At 42.8% G+C, this 19,732-nt stretch overlaps 1 protein-coding gene across 2 annotated transcripts in view; it reads right to left on the bottom strand.

The window, feature by feature from the left end:
* The window catches only part of LOC117359300 (kelch-like protein 2), a 244,718-nt gene that overhangs the window by 8,432 nt on the left and 216,554 nt on the right, over positions 1-19,732 (bottom strand). For both annotated transcript variants that reach the window (XM_033941843.1, XM_033941834.1), the window contains 3 exons: positions 10,237-10,365; positions 7,340-7,480; positions 5,306-5,449 (listed from right to left, as the gene is read on the bottom strand). In XM_033941843.1, coding sequence (XP_033797734.1) covers positions 5,306-5,449; positions 7,340-7,480; positions 10,237-10,365 — 414 coding nt within the window. The remainder of the gene's footprint in view (positions 1-5,305; positions 5,450-7,339; positions 7,481-10,236; positions 10,366-19,732) is intronic.

Genomic DNA, 19,732 nt, shown 5'->3' with positions numbered 1-19,732 from the left:
AATTAACCATTGTTTCAAACAGTTTACAAATTCTAAACAGAAAGATACTGGGGCATACAGGTTTCTATATTGAGCCAAGGTATAAAAGCCTGCTCTCTGCAACACACATCTCTCTTTTTCTGTCAAGCTATCAATTGAGCTATCAATCTATCTATCAATCTCTGGAGGAGAGGGGTCTCAACTCTCTCTCTCTCTTTCTATCTAGCTATCTCTTGGCTCTTGGCTTGGCACTCTGGTTCTCTCTTGAGCTCTCTCTATCTCTCTGTCTATCCTTCTCTTTATCTATGGAACACGAAACATCACCCCATCCCCCTTTCTCTCTCTCTGCCTTTCCCTAGAACTTCACGCTGTCTTCTGGACTCTGTAAGGCAGGGAAACTGCATTGCTCTCTGCTTAAGTATAATGCTCTCTGCTTAATTGTAATGCTTCATTGTAATGCTTATAAATATTACTTTTCTGTAAGCCTATTTCTATAATATATTCTTTATATAATCACCTCTGGCTGTGCTCGTTTATTCTACTTCCTGGTGAGTCATCTGTGAGGGAACTGAACCTGGGACCTGGCGTCTGTCAGTGTGCATTTCACTTAACCCCTACCACCATACATTGGGGGGGCCACGAACGAAACTGACAAATTCTATTAAGGATTCTTCTGGATGTGGATCAGGCCGCTGAGAATATCTGTATAAGGGGAGCAGCCAAGTTTCCATGCAATATGTTGAGTAGGATACATGATATTTTAAAGTTTATGCAGTATGATATTGGAAGCCAGTGTATCATCTGGACGATCAGTACAAAGTGGTGTGGATGAACGTATGGCCTAGTGAATTGTAGTTGTCTCACTGTGTAGATGGTCTTTTTCCAAAGATTTGTGATTTGTGGGTGTCATCTATTATACAGCCGAGGACTTTATGGATTTTTTCATTGTGAGGGTGGTGCCACGATGTTTTGTTGCTTGGTGTGAAAGCATATGGCTTTGGTTTTGGTGGCATTATGTTTTAGTTTGTTGATGGTTGCCCAGGTTTGGACTTTTGCTATATTGTTTGAGATTATTTTGGAGATGTTTGGATGGCTGCAGGTTATGGGAATGAGAATAAGAATGTCATCAGCATAGGATAGAATGGTTTCATCTTCCTGACCATGGACTTTTCTTTTAGGAAATTATCCAAACCTTTTTTAAACCCTGCTAAGCTAACTGATTTCACTACATTCTCTGGCAATGAATTCCAGAGTTTAATTACATGTTGTGTGAAGAAATATTTTCTCCTGTTTTAAATCTACTACTTAGTAGCTTCATCGCATCTAAGGACATAAGGACATAAGCAGTGCCTCTGCTGGGTCAGAGCAGAGGTCCATCCCGCCCAGCAGTCTGCTCGCATGGCGGCCCATTCGGGTCAAGGACCTGCATAGTAATTCTCCATCAGTAACCCTCAACCCATTTTTCCTGCAGGAAATCATCCACTCCTCTATCTATACCCTTCAATCCCCTTATCCTTCAGGAATTCATCCAAATCCTTCTTGAAACCCTGTAGAGTACTCTGTCGTATCACACCCTCTGGAAGCGCATTCCAGGTGTCCACCACCCTCTGGGTGAAGAAAAATTTCCTAGTATTGGTTCTGAATCTGTCCCCTCTTAACTTTTCCGAATGCCCCCTCGTTCTTGTATTTTTTGAAATTTTGAAAAATCTGTCCCTCTCCACTTTCTCCATGCCTTTCATGATCTTGTAGGTCTAAGCTTCTCCAGGGAAAAGAGGCCTAGCTTCTCCAATCTTTTGGCAATGAAAGGTTTTCCATACTCTTTATCTGTCGCGTCGCTCTCCTCTGAACCCTCTCGAGTATCGCCATATCTTTCTTAAGGTACGGCAACCAGAATTAGACGCAGTACTCCAGATGCGGGCGCACCATTGCCCGATATAGCGGCAGAATAACTTCTGCCGTTCTGGTTGTAATATCCTTCTTGATTATACCTAGCATTCTGTTCGTCTTTTTTGAGGCCGCTGCGCCGACGGCTTCATTGATCTGTCTACCATTACCCCTAAGTCTTTCTCAAGGCTACTCTCACCCATTACCAGCCCCCCCATCATCGGGTTTTTGTGTCCTACATGCAAGACTTTGCATTTCTCTACATTAAACTTCATCTGCCATTTATTCGCCCACTCTCCCAGTTTGTTCAGGTCCCTTTGTAAATCTTCACAGTCCTCTTTGCTCCTAACCCCACTAGAAAGTTTTGTGTCGTCTGCGAATTTTATAACTTCGCACTTCAGCCCTGTTTCTATGTCATTTATGAAAACATTGAACAGCAGCGGTCCGAGTACCAATCCCTGCGGGACACCACTCGTGACCCCTCCCCTAGTCCTAGTATTTTTGGAAAGAGTGAACAAGTGATTCACATCTACCCTTTCCACTCAACTCATTATTTTATAGACTTATATCATATCACCTCTGAGCTGTTTCTTCGCCAAGCTAAAGAGCCCTAGCCTCTTTAGCCATTTCTCATACGGAAGTCATCCCATCCTTTTTATCCATAGCCCCAGGTACGTTAGATAGATTGTGAGCCCACCGGGACAGAGAGGGAAAATGCTTGAGTACCTGATTGTTAAACCGCTTAGATAACCTTGATAGGCGGTATATAAAATCCTAATAAAACTTGAAACTTGATCACCCTTCTTTGCACCTTTTCTAATTCTGCTATATCTTTTTTGAGATTTGGTGACCAGAATTGCACACAGTATTCGAGGGGCAGCCATACCACAGAACTATACAATAGCATTATAACATTTTCATCTTTGTTTTCCATTCCTTTCCTGATAATTCCTAACATTCTATTTGCTTTCTTAGCAGCCTCTGCACATTGAGCTGAGAGTTTCAACACATCCTCAACAATGACACCTAGATCCTTTTCCTGGGCAGTAACTCCTAACACAGAACCCAGCATCACATAGATATAGTTCGTGTTCCTCTTTCCCACATGCATCACTTTGCACTTGCTCACATTAAACATCATCTGCCATTTATGGGGAGAGCTTAGATTTCAGTAAAGCCTTTGAAATGCTCCAAACAGGTAACTGATAAATCAACAGAATGCCTTTGGTCTGGACCAAAAAAATCACCAACTGGGTTAGAACTCGTTAGGTGGAAGAAGACAGAGGTGATGGTAAATGGACATCTCTCAAAGGAAGAGGATGTTTCTAGCGGTGTACTGCAGGGATCAGTCCTTAGCCTAGCTCTTTTATAATCTTTGTGAGTGATGTTGCGGAAGGGCAGTCAAGTAAGATTTGCCTCTGTGGATGATACAAAATAATAAGGTGGACATCCCTGATGGTATGGATAGCACGAGGAGGGATCTAGCTTACCAGAAGAATAGACCAGAATTTGGCAGCTAAGTCTTAAATCGAAAAAAAATGCAGGGTCATGTACGTGGGCTACAGAAACCTAAGAAAGTGAGAGACGAGAGGTACTTCTGGGCTCGAAAGAAGCGCAAGATTTGGAGGTGATTATTTCTGATGATCTTAAGGCAGCCAAAACAGGAAGAAAGTGTTACGACCAAAGGATGCTCGAGTGCAGAGGAAGAGGAATGGCCAGCAGGAAAAAGGAGGCAATAGTGATTCTGTGCAAGTCTCTGGTGAGGCCACATTTAACACCGTAGATGACGGCAGATAAAGACCCGAATGGTCCATCTAATGTACAATTCTGGAGGCCTTTATCTGCCATCTTTCTCTGTTTCTACGTGGATAGGTCTAGCAGGATAATATATTATATAGTGGTTGCATAAGCGCCAATTCTGTCCACTTTCTGCTCCCATAAATACCTATTACTGGGATGCTATGCACTAAGCATGAATTCTATAACTGCGATTGCACATGCACTTACCATTATAGAAAACTAGCTTATGTCCACAGTTATGCGCCCAACGAGCATTTACACTAGCCAAATAGCTGGGGTATATTTTTGTGCTTAACTGCTAATTATGGCCATTAATTGTTTGTTAAATCCAATTATCTAATTATTCAATTAAGTTATGCATATAACTGACCTCATCTACAACTTGGGCATGCAACCTTCTGCTATCTATAACTTGGGTGTGCAAAATTATAGAACGAGTGGAAAGTGATATAAAATTGGTGCTATGTTTAAGTGTGCCTACTGTTACACTCATTTATCCAGAGGCAATCATTAAAGAGACTATTCGAGTATGCAAAATGCTGTTCTACATGCTCAAGTCCATTATAAAATCACCCCCAATGCAAATGCGCGTAACTAAAATAGTTGATCCGAATGGTTTCTCTTTATGTGAAATCTTACCAGAACACATACCATTTTCTATGAAAGAGGGTGATTTGAAGTTTAGTGAAACAAAAAAAAAAAAAGCAAGTTACACAACGTAGTCTCCATCGAGCGCTATATACTTAGTCTAGCAAGTTTCCAGTTTTTTTCATAAGCTATTTTTCCTATGATACGAAAAGAATGAAAACTCGCTAGACTAAGCCTTTTACTAAGGTGCATTAGAGCAGTGTTCTTCAACCACCGGTCCATGGACCAGTGCCGGTCCACAGAAATTTCCTGCCGGTCCACTGGGCCAGCACGTGCATCAGGACCAAAACAGTGTTCTTCAACCGCCGTTCCACATTGCGATCGATGCAGCGTTATCTTCGAGCCAGCTCCCTCTTCCTCACTGATTCAGTGCACAAAGCCATTGGCAGTGGCTCCTACGGGCATCCTGTGCCTGAACCGGAAGCCTTTTCTCTGACGTTGCAACGTCAGAGGGAAGGCTTCCAGATGAGGCACGGGACGTGCAAGGTGCAATTAGTACTATTATGGGGCGGGGTCTGGGGTGGAGATTGGGTAGAGATGGGCGGGGTCTGACCCACGACTTAGCCCAGTGTTCTTCAACCGCCAGTCCACGGACCGATGCCGGTCCACAGAATAATTATTTTATTTCTGTCAGTCCATAGGTGTAAAAAGGTTGAAAAACACTGCATTAGAGCATTGTCCTGTGCGCTAGACCTTAACGCCAGCATTGAGCTGGCGTTAGTTCTAGCCACGTAGCGCGCGGTAATATCCTGCGTGTGCTAAAAACGCTAGCACACCTTAGTAAAAGGAGCCCTAAGTGTATAGTCCTCGATGGAGAGATTACACTGTTTAACTTGTTTTGTTTCATTTTTTTTTTTAACCAAACTTTTCAAAGCACCCTTGTATGGTAATTGTTTATACATTCCGCAAATAGTTTTTCTTAGAACTTTTTTCATTCAAGCCTAATAAAACATAGTAAAGCATGAATTGTATCAAGAAGATTAATATCGATTACCTGCATAACTTCTGCCGGTACTCATACATGATGGCACAAGTATCCATTTATCAGTAGCTGGATTAAAATATTCCATTGAAGCCAAATTGCAAGAACCATCGTCACCTCCAACAACATACAACAGACCACCTACAGCACAAACCCCTTAAAAAAATTTCACTCAGTTAATTAAAAGAATTATATGAATTAAGTTACAAGATTATATAACAAAGAGTTATCTTAGATTTTGGATTCTTCCCTGTCTTTCTCTATGCTTTGAACAGGACTAAATTTTTCAATACATTTGAGCTTTCTTCATGAATTTCAGACTTTTTTTTGTTTCATTCATATACAGTGGTACCTTGGATTACGAGCATAATCTGTTCCAGGAGCATGCTCGTAATGCAAAATGCTCGTTTATCAAAGCGAGTTTCCCCATAGGAAATAATGGAAACTCGCTTTGATACGTTCCCCCCCCCCCCGGCATTGCTCCCCCCGAAGGCCCCCCCTGCGATCCGGCACCCTCCCCCCGCCGCGATTGGGCACCTCCCCGCCGCAATCCGGCACCCCCCTGCCGCGATCGGGCACCCCCCCCGCCGCCATTGGGCACCCCCCACCGCTTCATATCATCATCTGGGCACCAGCACCGGCATGTCCTGTGCTTGGTGCTGGTGCCCGAAGATCGGCCTCCTCTTCTGCTGGGCTCTTCTGCAGATGCTCAAGGCCCAGCAGAAGAGGAGGCCGATCTTCGGGCACCTGCACCCAGCACAGGACATGCTGGTGCCCAGATAACGCTAAGAAGCGGCAGGGGGTGCCCAATCGCAGCGGGGGAGTGCCCAATCGCAGCGGGGGGGGTGCCCAATCACATGGGGGGTGCCGGATCGCGGGGGGAGGGTGCCAGATTGTGGGGGGTGCTCATAAATCGAGCCACGCTCGGTTTCCGAGGTGCCGATTTTGCAAATGTTTTGCTCGTCTTGCAAAACACTCGCAAACCGGTGCACTCGTAAACCGAGGTACCTCTGTATTTATTTTAATAAAAATGTTTTAATGCACACTAATTGACCTAACAGATGTTAATTCCACTTAGTGCACACCAAGGGCTCCTTTTATGAAGGTGCACTAGCGTTTTTAACGCACGCACCGGATTAGCGCGCGCAAGCTGAAAAACTACCGCCTGCTCAAGAGGAGGCGGTAGCAGCTAGCGCGTTCGACATTTTAGCGCGTGCTATTCCGCGCATTATGGCCTTAACACGCCTTCGTAAAAGGAGCCCTAAATCTTTTGGGACACACTAATGAACCAAAACACAAGCCAGTGAATAGATATCCCTACTTTACGGCCCATTGGAAACAGTAAATATGGCAGCACTGATGTACCATTTGTGCATATTTTGATGAAAAAGAAAAGCACGGGGCTGACTCTACTGGAGAGAGACTGGCACAGGGAGAAAACTGTTAAGTATAGCTCTGCTTAAAGGAATCAGCACCGGAGTCTCATAAAGAAAACAGAGAGAGGCAACTACACCTTTTTTCTTTAATTACACCTTTTCAGGATTGCTTCTTGGGACCCACTTTACTTTTTGTTTTAAAGCAGAGTGGCCCAATAGTTATTCTCATAATTAAAATAGTTTACAACTTGAATGGGGGATTATTTAAACACACAGAGAAGCCCGACAACTCTTTAGCATAGCAGGGATTCATAGCACAGCTTTGTTAACGACAAAATAGTGGCAAATACGCAGTATTAAACAATTTATATTAAAAGTGACTCTACTGCAGTGGTCCCCAACCCTGTCCTGGAGGACCACCAGGCCAATCGGGTTTTCAGGCTAGCCCTAATGAATATGCAGGGAGCAGATTTGCATGCCTGTCACTTCCATTATATGTAAATCGCTCTCATGCATATTCATTAGGGCTAACCTGAAAACCCGATTGACCTGGTGATCCTCAAGGTTGGGGACCACTGCTCTACTGCAATGTGAAATATCATCTCACAAATCCCACATAATCATCTGTTATACACCTAAAGCCTTAAATAGAACATAGCTTGATATATACCTGCATTCCTTCTGCACATGTTCATATCTGCAGCCTGTTTCCATGTGCAAGTCACAGGATCATACACGTCAACACTTTTTCTAACCAGTGGGCCATCATGACCTCCAACTGCATATAACAAACCATTTAATGCACCTACACCTATAAGAAGAAATACACATATCACAATTAATATGCAAAGATTTGAGGCATGCTTTTGCTAAGTAATGAACATGAACTAATGCTATGTTGAGATCTAGAAACTAGAGTCCAGACTCATATCACAACCACTTCAGGCTGGACTTTCAAAGACAAAGTGAGCAGAAATGCTCTGTATAATGTCCGGGGAAACAGCACCTATAGCAGTACATCATGCCTTGGGTCCAGACTAGAGAATGACATGATGGATGTTACCCGCGGCTAGCCGCGGGTTACCTACCAAAACTCTGGAGGGGGGAAAGGTGCTCACCGCAGGTACGGGGACAAGGCCATCCACTGCCCCGTGGAACGGTGAATGGCCTTGTCCCCGCAGTTAAAGGGGGGGGAACGTGCGTGGTGACCGATCGCGTGCAAGCCCCCTCCCTCTTTCCTACCTACCCAAATCTATCTATCTCCCTCCCTCCCCCTTACCTTCGCGGCAGGTTTAAGGTTTAAGACTTGTTGAAAGCCGCCGGAGTGTAAGTGCAGTCGCGTGCGTGTGTAGGCAGAAGCTTCTCCTCTGACGCAACTTCCGCCCACACACACACACGACTGCACGAACACTCCATCGGCTTTCAACAAGTCTCAAACCTTAAAACACGCCGCAAAGGTAAGGGGGAGGGAGGGAGATGCACGGACTGCACGTGGGGGGGCCGAAGGGCAGTGAGGTGGTGAGAGGGAAGGGTGGATGCTACTGGGACGGGGCGGTGAAGGGGATGGTGTTCCAGTGATGGGGCAGTGATGGGGGACAGATTTTTTTCCCCGTGTCATTCTCTAGTTCAGACCACAAATTTAATGGGACCACAGATAAAACTAATGATCATTACTAGAGCATCATAATTCTCCTACTATTACTTCTTATGTCTATAGAACTGTATGCAGATGTATGCAGATGTATGCGGATGTATGCAGATGTATGCAGATTCTCTAGTTCTTTCCTTTTACTATTTCATCTATTACTTGAGCAACACATATAAACTGTCATGTGAACGAGAAATGATAGAGACATTTAAATACCTATGTGGCGTAAATGCACATGAGTCGAGTCTCTTTCATTTGAAAGGAAGCTCTTCAACGAGGGCATGAAGTTAAGAGGTGATAGGCTCAGGAGTAATCTAAGGGAATACTTTTTTACAGAAAGGGTGGTGGATGCGTGAAAAGTCTCCCGGAAGAGGTGGTAGAGATAAGAGACTGTGTCTGAATTAAAGAAAGCCTGGGATAGGCACGTGGAATCTCTTAAGAGAGAGGAAGAGATGGTTAAAACATAAGAATTGCCGCTGCTGGGTCAGATCAGTGGTCCATCGTGCCCAGCAGTCCATTCACGCAGCGGCCCTCTGGTCAAAGACCAGCACCCTAACTGAGACTAGCCCTACCTGCGTACGTTCTGGTTCAGCAGGAACTTGTATAACTTTGTCTTGAATCCCTGGAGGGTGTTTTCCCCTATGACAGACTCCGGAAGAGCGTACCAGTTTTCTATCATTCTCTGGGTGAAGAAGAACTTCCTTATATTCGTAGGGAATCTATCCCCTTTCAATTTTGGAGTGCCCTCTCATTCTCCCTATCTTGGACAGGGTGAACAACCTGTCCTTATTTACTAAGTCTATTCCCTTCAGTACTGCGGATGGGCCTTTATCTGCCATTAGGTTTCTGTGTTAGAGACTCAGATTTGTATCCTCCTTCACCATTGCCAACTTCAGACTCCATTCTTACCAACTCACTGCACCATATGTCTGGAAAAGACTTCCAGAGCCAGTATGTCAAGCTCTTTCTCTGGCCCTATTCAAATCCAGCCTAAAAGTCCACCTTTTGAGATAGCTTTCAACACTTCCCGCCCTTTTTATGAAGCCATATTAGGCTTTTTTATCGCTGGCCGCAGCGGTAAAAGCTATGACTGCATGTTTGCAGTTTTTTTTTCTAAGAATGCCGTGTGATCTCCTCTAACAACAAGAAATAACTTCTTGCTGCGGCAGAATGTCAGAGCAAATGAACTTGATCTGTGTGTGGCCTTCTCACGTTAAGGAAACTTCACTTCTTAGCATACACAAGTACGTAAAAAATGTTCATATCTTCCGCCACTACAGCTGAATTATTTTATAATATTCTATATCTCTCTATATAAATACACTTAGAATCTTCCTGCTCTGGTGGCTTCTTATTGAGGATTGTGCCGGTGTGGCTTTAGCTGTTACAGGTGCCAATGAACTCTGAAAGTCACAGGAGTGGTGGCATAAGAGGGAAACCCGGGACTGTTGACAGGTGGCAGCAAAAAGGAGACAGGGACAAGAGACCATTTGCATTATTAAAAAGCCATGGAACTCTTAACGAAAGGAAAAACCATGAGGTATACAAAACAGAGGATACTAGGGTTGGATAGCTAGAAGGCAGGAAAAGAAGATTAGTATTAAGGTCAGGGGGAGTGAAGAGTATGCTTGTTTCAGGCTGGGAAGGCAGAGAGAAATGAGGTCAGGCTGGGAGATTTAGGATGCACAATCATTCTCTAGTGATTTTCACTAGGTGAAACCTCTACGTGTCAGATAGTTAATAAGAATGAACTATAATACTATATATCTGAAAAACAGTCATGGAATGAAATAAACTAAAGTCAAAATTGATTTTTTTACTATCACTTTTATCATGTTTAATTCTAAATCAGCTATAAATTCCTTAATTCTTCAACACTTGCATTTAGTTCAGTTTTGTTAATTTCCATCCATAGTCACCTGCTCCACTCCGTCTAGTGCTCATTTCTGCGATGTGGGTCCACTCATTTGCACTTGGGTTGTAACATTCAACTGTGCTAAGGCACTGACGAGATGCTCCATCATAACCACCAACTGCATACAACATGCCTAGAATACAATCCCAGAAAAGCAAGAACAGCATTGATGATGATGTAATGTTTGAATGCTAAAGCATCTGTCTTCCCAAAAGATTCCCCAAGCATTCTGTTTGTGGGGGTGGGGGAGGGGGGTTGAGACTTAAGTAGAAATAGGGATTCAACTAGAAGTAGATTAAAACAATTTGAATTCCCATGCTATGCTCCCAGATGCTCTATACATGAGTTTAAACCCTCATCAGCTCCTATGGAGAAACATAGGACCTCAGGCAGATGGTCCTATGCATCAAGGTCTTTCCAAGAACTGGGAGTTGGTGCAGCTTTTAAAAACTGATAGTCAAAACTACTTATCTAGGGACAACTTACTAGCAACACATGCAGCTAAATTGGATCCCACCATCACCAACCTACTGACAGCTTCAACTAACCTCAAGGCTTTCCGCAAAGAAATCAAGACCCTACTATTCAAGAAATTCACCCAAATGTCCTAACCCCTTCCTTTTCCCCTCCCGCCCCCTCTTAGCATCCTCACATCAAAATTGTTTTAGACCTTATGCCTTTAATCGTATTCCTCTTACTGGAAAAGTCCAGCTATCTTTTTGTTGTACTAGGTCCAACGTCTTTAATTGTATTTCTCTTCCTGGAAATGTCCAGTTATCTTTTTGATATAATCCGCTTAGAACTGCAAGGTACAGGTGGAATATAAGCCATTAATGTAATGTAATATTATTGTGCATCAGGTGATCTACGGAGTGGCTCCCTGGTATTCAACTCAAGTGTTGAAGCAGTATGCTCCTCTTCTAGAGCTTTGAGATCTCAATCTGCAATGCAACTGTCCATTGAAGCACTTGGAGAGACACAAGAGGTCAGCAATTTCAGTGGCAGGTCCACATTTGTGGAATGCCCTGCCAGAGTACCATGAGACTTTATATTTGTTAAGGCTTTTTATTAGCTTTATTGGGAAGGCTATTTTAGTACTCTGTATGTTTTATGAAAATGTGTGATGAGACTGTAGTGCTAAGTTTTGTATGTATTTCAGTTGTTTATGTTATATTGATATCTGCTTAGTTTGTAAGCAGGGACAGGAGGGAGTGGGCTTCCCTCCCACTGTTGGAGGGGGGGGGTGTTGCTTGGCAGTTTGGTAATTTTATTATTTTTATTTTTTTTTTTAATATACGGGTGTATTCTGCACATATGCTGATTGCTACCACCAGCAACCAAATTGTTACAATAAATAGCGACCTTGGTAGTAGCCCATTGGATTTTATCGTGAAGTTTTAAGAATCTTCCTCTTACAGCCTTAAATGCAAATGGTGAGACAATTTAGGAAAGTAAAAGATGTTTTTTTTTAAAGACTTGATATATAATACCATTCTTAGGATTAATATACAATGGATTATTTTGTAAAAATGTGAAATGAAAATCAACTTCAAACTTCTATACTGAAGCCCTATGGAACTTGTAGTTGATCTTGATTTTATGGTATCCTTGATATATACTTCTCCGCTTTGAGCACTGGCTCCCAGTGTCGGCATGCATTAAATACAAAATTCTCCTCCTGGTATATAAAGGCAGGTCTCCCACAGTGCCTCTCTACATTAATAACCTGCTAATCCCTTACATTTCTTCCCACAGTCTCCACGCCTGTAGCCAGCTGCTTTTATATTTACCATCTCCCTCAGTGCTCCATCTCACAGTTTCTCAAGAAATAGCATTCAGTTTCATTGTTCCAAACTTTGGAACTCGCTTCCTCATCACATTAAGTACCAGTTCTCAGGGACCCCTTTTAAATGGTCTCTCAAGATCTCTCTTTTTAATGATGCCTTTGGTCTTTCCCCCTCATTCCTAGCCTCTTTGTTGCCCTTGCCTTTCCCCATCTCTCCTATTCCTACTCTTTTCTTCTTTCTCTCATTTCTCTATTTCATTATTTGCTCTTCCTCTCTCCCTTCTTTCATTATATGGATTTTAATTTTTGTAAACCACTCTGAAGCCCTGCCAAGCCTAGTGCAGTATATCAAGTAAAATCTACCTTGGCTATAGCAGTATATATATCCATAACACTTTATCCACATCTAGTGTGGGCAATAGTCTAAAAGTATTTGTGTCTACAGTATATGTATATGTTATGAGAGAAATTTCAAAGAGTCAAACTTTGGGTTTTGCTCAAAATGACTTTCTTCCCACTCATTCTGTGGGAATGAAAGAAATCATTACTGAATAAGGCTTTTAGCAACTGTGTTACAATGAGGCTTTAAATACTAGGTCTGTCTCACTGATGTTGGATTGAAAAGCTTATTAACTAAGTTGGCTTTAGCCTCCCACAAAGCTTTTGGTTGAGGCAAGCATCAAGTTCATTCCAGACAGCTTTTCTTGTATTCACAACGTTGGGCTCAATATTGCAGGGTCCTGCCATTACAATGACTGGACTAAAATAGGTCAAGAGGGGATATAAAGTCTATAAATTCCTGAGTGGGGTGGAATGGGTAAATGTGAATCAATTGTTTACTCTTTCAAAAAGTACAAAGATTAGGGAGCTCTCCATGAAATTACACAGTAGCACTTTTAAAAACACATTTCAGAGTGGAACTAAGATGGCGGATGGACGCAGTTAAGAGAGCTGACAGCTCCCGTTTCCAGTACATATTTCTATATAGTCTTAGTGACTATTACCTGTTTTCTTCGTGAATAAAATGCCTCATATGAAGCGGAAAGGTATGGTGAAGGCCCCAGATGTCTGCTCTCACCTCCTCTCCCATTCAGCCGACTGTTCCTCAGATTTTGGAGTGCCAGCACATGACTGGCCCTTGACATGAGTTTCGGCGAGCGATTCCGCTGTGGAGCCAAACAAGAGAGCGCTCGGCTCACTGGAGCATGACATCTCGCTATTGCCCCCAATGGTTTCTGTGCCTCTCTGTCCGGCACGGAGCGCCGAAACAAGCCCCGGATGTGAAGAGGAGGAAACCCCGGAGCTTGGTGCAGGCAGAGTTTCACCTAGGGGAGAACTGCTGGCTAGGAAGAACATCAAAGAGGTAGTGGAGCTACTGGTAAAGCCAGCAGTCATGATGGAGACACTTTTGGAGGCCATTAAAGACTTGGATCAGAAGGTTGAGAAGACAGCTAAAGAATTGGAGGTACTGGTTTCTAAAGTTGATTCGTTTGCTCTTAATGTTGATAAAGTGTGGCAAGAGTGCTTTGAAAAAATTAAACTAGAAACAGGGACACTGAAGGATTCTATGTCAACAGTTATTAAATACCAAAATTTTCTTCAAATGAAAATTGAGCAAATAGAAAACTTCAATAGATGTTTAAACCTCAGGATTTTGAACTGTCCAAAAATACCAGCTAGATAGATATTTTCAAAAAATTTCTTTTAGAGAATTTAAATTTTCCTTCAGAAGCCATTCTGCCAATAAATAAAGCATATTTTCGTTCGATAGTTAAAGATAAAAAGAGTGGGACAGATAATATTCCAGAACTTGAGGATAAACAACTGCAAGATTTAACAGCATTATTGGAAGATTCCCTCTCAGAGATTAAGGAACAAAGCACATTGTTAGTTCATTTTGTCTTTGTACAAGATCTCACATCTGTTATGCGAATGTATTTTAAAAAGGGAATGATTCTCTTTTGTGGACAAAGAATATGGTTATAGCCAGATATTAAGAAGTCAACCCAGGAGAGACGTAGAGAGTTTCTGGCGATGAGAGAAGAAACGAGAGGGATGGGAGCTACTTTCTTGCTCGCATGTCCTTGTAAATGTGTTGTAAAATACAAAAGCCTCAGATAAGTCTTCTTTCTCCCTGAACACCTAAGATCTTTTCTGAACCTTAAAAAGTTAACTATTGGGTCTGGGTGAAAATATTTTTTATAGCCATGGGTTAAAACCGTTTAAGCCTTTTCCTGATTTTGATATTGCATGTCTCCCTTAAGTTTCAATTCCTCCTCCTGCTTAATGGTGGTCTAAGGAAGAGATCAAATTCAATTTAATTTTCATTCTTTAAATCTGTGTGAATTTCCTTTTTTATTTTTTTTCTTGTTGGAAATGGTTCTGTATTTCTAGAACAAGTGTTTAGCTTGTAACTAATTGATAAATCAATAAAATAAAAATATAAATCATATTTCACCCAGCTATAGTTAAGCTCTGGAATTCATTGTTGGAGCAAGTAGTACTATGCTGTTAACATAGCTGGTTTACAAAAAGGTTTGGACAAATTCCTGGAGGAAAAATCTATAAACCATTATTAAGATATTTCAAAAAAAGCCCCTGCTTATCCTGAGGATAAGCTGCATGGAATCATTTTACTCTTTGGGACTCTGCCAGGTACTTATGACTAGAGAGTGACAAGGTAACCATTACCATGGTTACTGCTGTAATTACCACAGTAATGGAGACCATGCCAAAGAACTGCCCAGTATTACTGCGGTACCGGTGAACTGTTCCAAAGCTTTAGCCAAAGCTTGACTTGCTGCTAAAGACATTTTCAGCATGGCTGCCAAGACGTCATGTGGAAGCCTCGTGATACTTCCACGAATCTTGCAAGGCTGCTCCATGAAGTCTCGGCAGCCATTTTAAAAATTTATTTAGCAGTGAATTAAGCTTCAACAGAGGGCAGGAAAGACTGGGAATCTTTTCTGCACCTGAAGAAGCCACTAGACCACCAGGATTTTAAGGTTCAAACAATATTTTATTGATGCAAACAACAAAGACAACGCTAGGGCACCCCAAGGGTGCATAGTACGAACAAGGATGCATCATATACAATAAAATAACAAGCATGTACAGAAGAAAAGTAACAGCAACCAAACTCCCCCATCCTACTTTACATAGGGTGAGTGAGATTAAGAAGGCGGAAAAGCACTCCGAGGCCCTGGACTCTTATGAGCCCAGAAGATGCCACACCACCCCTTCCCCCCACCTATGCCCACTGATCCCATCCATAACAAAGTGCCAGAATCTTCCAATACCTGCACCTCACCTCCCCAATCCCCCCTTCCCCCCCATGGTACTCTCCACCCCTCCCCACCAGTACTCACCAGTACTCTCCCAGCCCAACTAATGAGTGCCCAGATTAGGACATCAATCATAAGACTGCACTGCGGCCCTTTGGATGCAAGGCTTGCAGATATGGCTCCCAGATATTCAAGAACAACATCTTTCGCTTCCTAGCCCCTCTGGTATCTCGCACTTCCCAAATGGCCAACTGATGCAACTGGTTACGCCAATGCCAAAACTCCAGAGGGTCAGGGACCGTCCAGCACTGAAGAATACATTTCCTGGCCAGTAAGCTCATCTTCCTACACAGAGCCCGATGCCCCCTAGGCAAATGGCCATAAGCCTCTGGCAAATCCAAGACAAAGTGGGCCGGGGTACTGCGCAAGGCTCTCCCAATTAACCCTGACATGTAAGAGATTATACGCCTCCAGAAGCGCTGGATAATGGGGCAGGACCAAAAGGCATATCTCAATGTGTGTTCCCGTCCCTCATTTATGACATAGTGGTGTAGGGAGACCCCCCACTATAATGCAACTGTGTACGAGTGTAACAGACTCGTAAGGTCACCCCATAATACGTTTCTCGTAACCAAGCACACAGGACCTCCAGGATTTTAAAGGTAGGTCTTGGGAGGACAAGAGAGAGGTACCAGAGCAGGGGAGAGGAGGGGGGAGAGAGGAGGGAAGGGGAGATGCCAACCAGGGAATGGCTGGGCAGAGGACAGATGCCAGACCAGGAAAGGGAAGGAGAGAGGTGCCAGACCAGGGAAGGCAAGGGAGAGGTGCCAAACCAGGGAAAGGCAGGGGAGAGATGCCAGACCAGGGAAGGGAAGGAGGAAAGCGAGATGCCATACTATAGGAAGGAGATGAGAAATAGAGAATGAAACAGAGACAGTTTGTCCCTGTCCCTGCAGGAACTCAATTTCTCCACCCAGTCCCCGCGAGTTTTGTCCCATTCCTGTAATTTCTGCTTTAACTGCACAAGCCTTGAACACTTATGATTTTTAAAGTGTTTGAGGCTTGTGCAGATGAGGACAGAGCTTGCAGGAATGGGACAGGGACAGGAAAAGAATTCTCCAGGACAGGACATGGAAAAATTTGTCCCTGTGTCATTCTCTAATGAGAAAGATAACAGACCATACGAGAGGCAAAGGGGAAGACAGAGATGTCAGAACACAGGAGAGTGAGGGAAGAAATGGCGCACAGGGATGGGTGGGTAAAGGAAGAGATATGGAAGAAATGCTGGTTATGGATAGATGGGAATAGGGGAGAAGAAAGAAGAAGATGGTACACATGGATGGGGAGGGGAGTGGAAGGGAAAGGAAGTGCAGAGTGAGGGAGGAGATGGTACACAAGGATAGACGGGAAGGGAAGACATGGGAAAAGTAGACAGATTTGAGAAAGCAGAAAAATGGAAAAAAGTTAAAAGTTAATACCAAAGATGTAGAGTAGAAAATGAAGGAGGAGAAAAAAAACTGCATATGGATAAGGCGGTCCTGAAAATAGAATTAAGAGCACAGAGCACAGCCTCCATATGTTGAGGAAAGTAAGATCCTACTTTCACCATTCTCATTTCGCCATCCTCGTTCAATCCACCATCCTCTCCAGACTGGACTACTGCAACTCCCTCTACATATGCCTAACTAAGAAAAACCTCCACAGACTTCAACTAATTCAGAACGCCGCGGCCAAGCTTATTTTCACAAAAGGCAAGTTTGATCACGTCTCCCCTCTCCTCTCCAAGCTTCACTGGCTCCCAGTATACTCCAGAGTCCTCTACAAATGTGCCTGCTTATCCTTCAAGATTCTACATGGCATCCTACCCCCCGTTATCCCACTCCTTTGGAATTCCTCTAACCCACTCTCCTCTAGATCCTCCCAAAAACTGAAACTATCTTTCCCATCTACAAAAGGTATATCCCGCGCAGGAAAACTTGGAACATCCCTCCCTTTTAGAACCACAGAACTCTGGAACAACCTCTCATCCCCGCTCAGAAATGTCAGCTCCTTCCAATCCTTCCGTAAACATCTGAAAACTTGGCTCTTTTCAAAAATCTAATCACCCCTCGTTCTCTAGTACCCTGTTCCCTCCCTATCTTCTTATTCCCTCTCCTATATCCATCTTTGTAGTTCCTTTCCTCCTAACCTCTGTAAACCGTGCCGAGCTCTGCGCTTGCGGAGATGATGCGGTATACAAACCTAAGGTTTAGTTTAGTTTAGTTTAGACAGAAGGAAGTGCAACCAGAGACTGGGAAAAAAAATGATAAGAAAAATAAAATCACCAGATAACAAAGGTAGGAAAAATGATTTTATTTTCAATTTAGTAAATGAAATGTGTCGGCTTTGAGAATTTACATCTGCTGTCTATATTTTGCACTGGTCAGGAAGAAATTCATTTCAATAAAAGTAAAACCCAGATGTCTCAATTCATCCTCCTTTTATTGAAGTGTGTACTGTTTGGTTTCTCACAGAAAAGGCAATAAGCCATGTGGTATAGTTTAATGTTAAGGACTGCCTTTATAGGTTTCAAGGTTCATGGAAACGACCTAGAGAAAAGCACTAAGTTATTTGCATGTGATATGCTGAGGGCTGCATTTGATTGAATGTTTTTTTATTTGCAGGCTTTGTTTTGTTGCTTGGAAATAGACAATGTCTGTGTTGCTTGGTTTGCCTTCACACTGAGAAAAGCACTAAGCCATGTGATATTGGTTTGCTTTTACAATGGAAAAAAATCACTAAGAGGGAAATTCTCTAAATGGCACCCAAGGTAATTCAGAAATGCCATTGAAAAGGCAATTAACGTTAAATTTAAAGTTCTTAGTGATGCCTAAACAAAAGGCAGTGGAATCGCACCTCTGGAGGCGCCTAACGTCACTTTAGGTATGGCTGATACCTTAAGTAGTGTTAGGTGCTGTAAAACGCCTAAGTAGGCATTATTCATGGCAAAGATAGGCGCCAGAAATGCAGGTCTTGAAAACCCTGGCCTACATTTCCAGAGCCTATCTCTCCCAGAGGTGCAATTCTCTAAATGGTGCAATGGCATAACTGGCATGCGATTAGCAGCCTCCTTTTAGGGGGCCACCGATATCAGCACCATTTAGAGAATCTGGGTCTCTGTTATTTGTGTGTAATATTCTGAGGGCTGTTCTTGATATGTTTTGCACATAAATAATAAAAATTAAAATTGTCTGGAGTCTAAAATATCACTGGTATTGAGCTAATGTTTGGCTTTCTGTGCGCAATGCAGAACCCAGCATGCCTCTCAAATTGTACTTTTACTGATGTTCTTTCAATCAAAATAAAAGTTAGAAACCTCTCACACATACACACTACAGGCAAAAAATGCCTTAGGCCCATAAAATTGCATAAAATCATCTTTCTGCTTTGAGCTGGGAGATGTAGGGGGAAAAAAATTAAGACTGCGCGGATGGTGAGGGGACAGATATGAAAAATGCGCTTCACTGCAGGGACGGTGAGGAAATGGTGATGAAAATGCAAGAATGGTGAGGAGATGGGGATGAATCTTTGTCCCTGTGTCACTTTTTACTGTTGTGACCTAGACTGGCTACTGTTACAAACAGGCCTAGATGGATCGTTGGTCTGACCCAGATAGACCTTTGGTCCAGCCTAGATGCACCGTTGGTCTGACCCAATATAGCAATTCTTACATTCTTATCTATAAAATAAGAGGGGTAAAAAATGAAAGTTCATGTTACTAGCTCCCAACCTAATTCCAATTGCACTGGAAGTTCCAAGGATGAAACTGCTGGATACCACCCCATCTCCCCCCCCCCAAAAAAAAAACACAAAAATCCAACCAACTCAGAACTCAAATTTTGGATTTTACGAAGTCACTTAATCCTCCATTGCCCACATACAAAATTAAGTACCTGTATATAATATGTAAACCACTTTGATTGTAACCACAGAAAGGCAGCATATCAAATCCCACCCCTAAAGGTATTTCCTTGTTTCCCTTTAACAAGCAGAGCTTTGAAAATTCTGCAATAAACCATATTTTATTGGACATTTATTTTTTATTTTATTTTTTATTCAATTTTCTATACCGTTCTCCCAGGGGAGCTCGGAACGGTTTACATGAACTTATTCAGGTACTCAAGCATTTCCCCTATCTGTCCCAGCGGGCTCACAATCTATCTAATGTACCTGGGGCAATAGGGGTTTAAGTGACTTGCCCAGGGTCACAAGGAGCAGCAAGGGTTTGAACCCACAACCTCAGGGTGCTGAGGCTGTAGCTTTAACCACTGTGCCATACTCTCTCAAAATATGTGTATGTATGCGTATAAAAATGTACCTGTTAGGGTACAAGGAAAAAACTAATTTTTATCTTCAGCATTTGCAATTTATCATTTTTACGGAGTTATATT

Source organism: Geotrypetes seraphini, chromosome 1, assembly GCF_902459505.1.
Source record: "Geotrypetes seraphini chromosome 1, aGeoSer1.1, whole genome shotgun sequence".
NCBI classification, from domain to species: Eukaryota; Metazoa; Chordata; class Amphibia; order Gymnophiona; family Dermophiidae; genus Geotrypetes; species Geotrypetes seraphini.
Note: the sequence above shows the minus strand (reverse complement) of the source record. Positions and strands in the feature narration are given on the sequence as shown.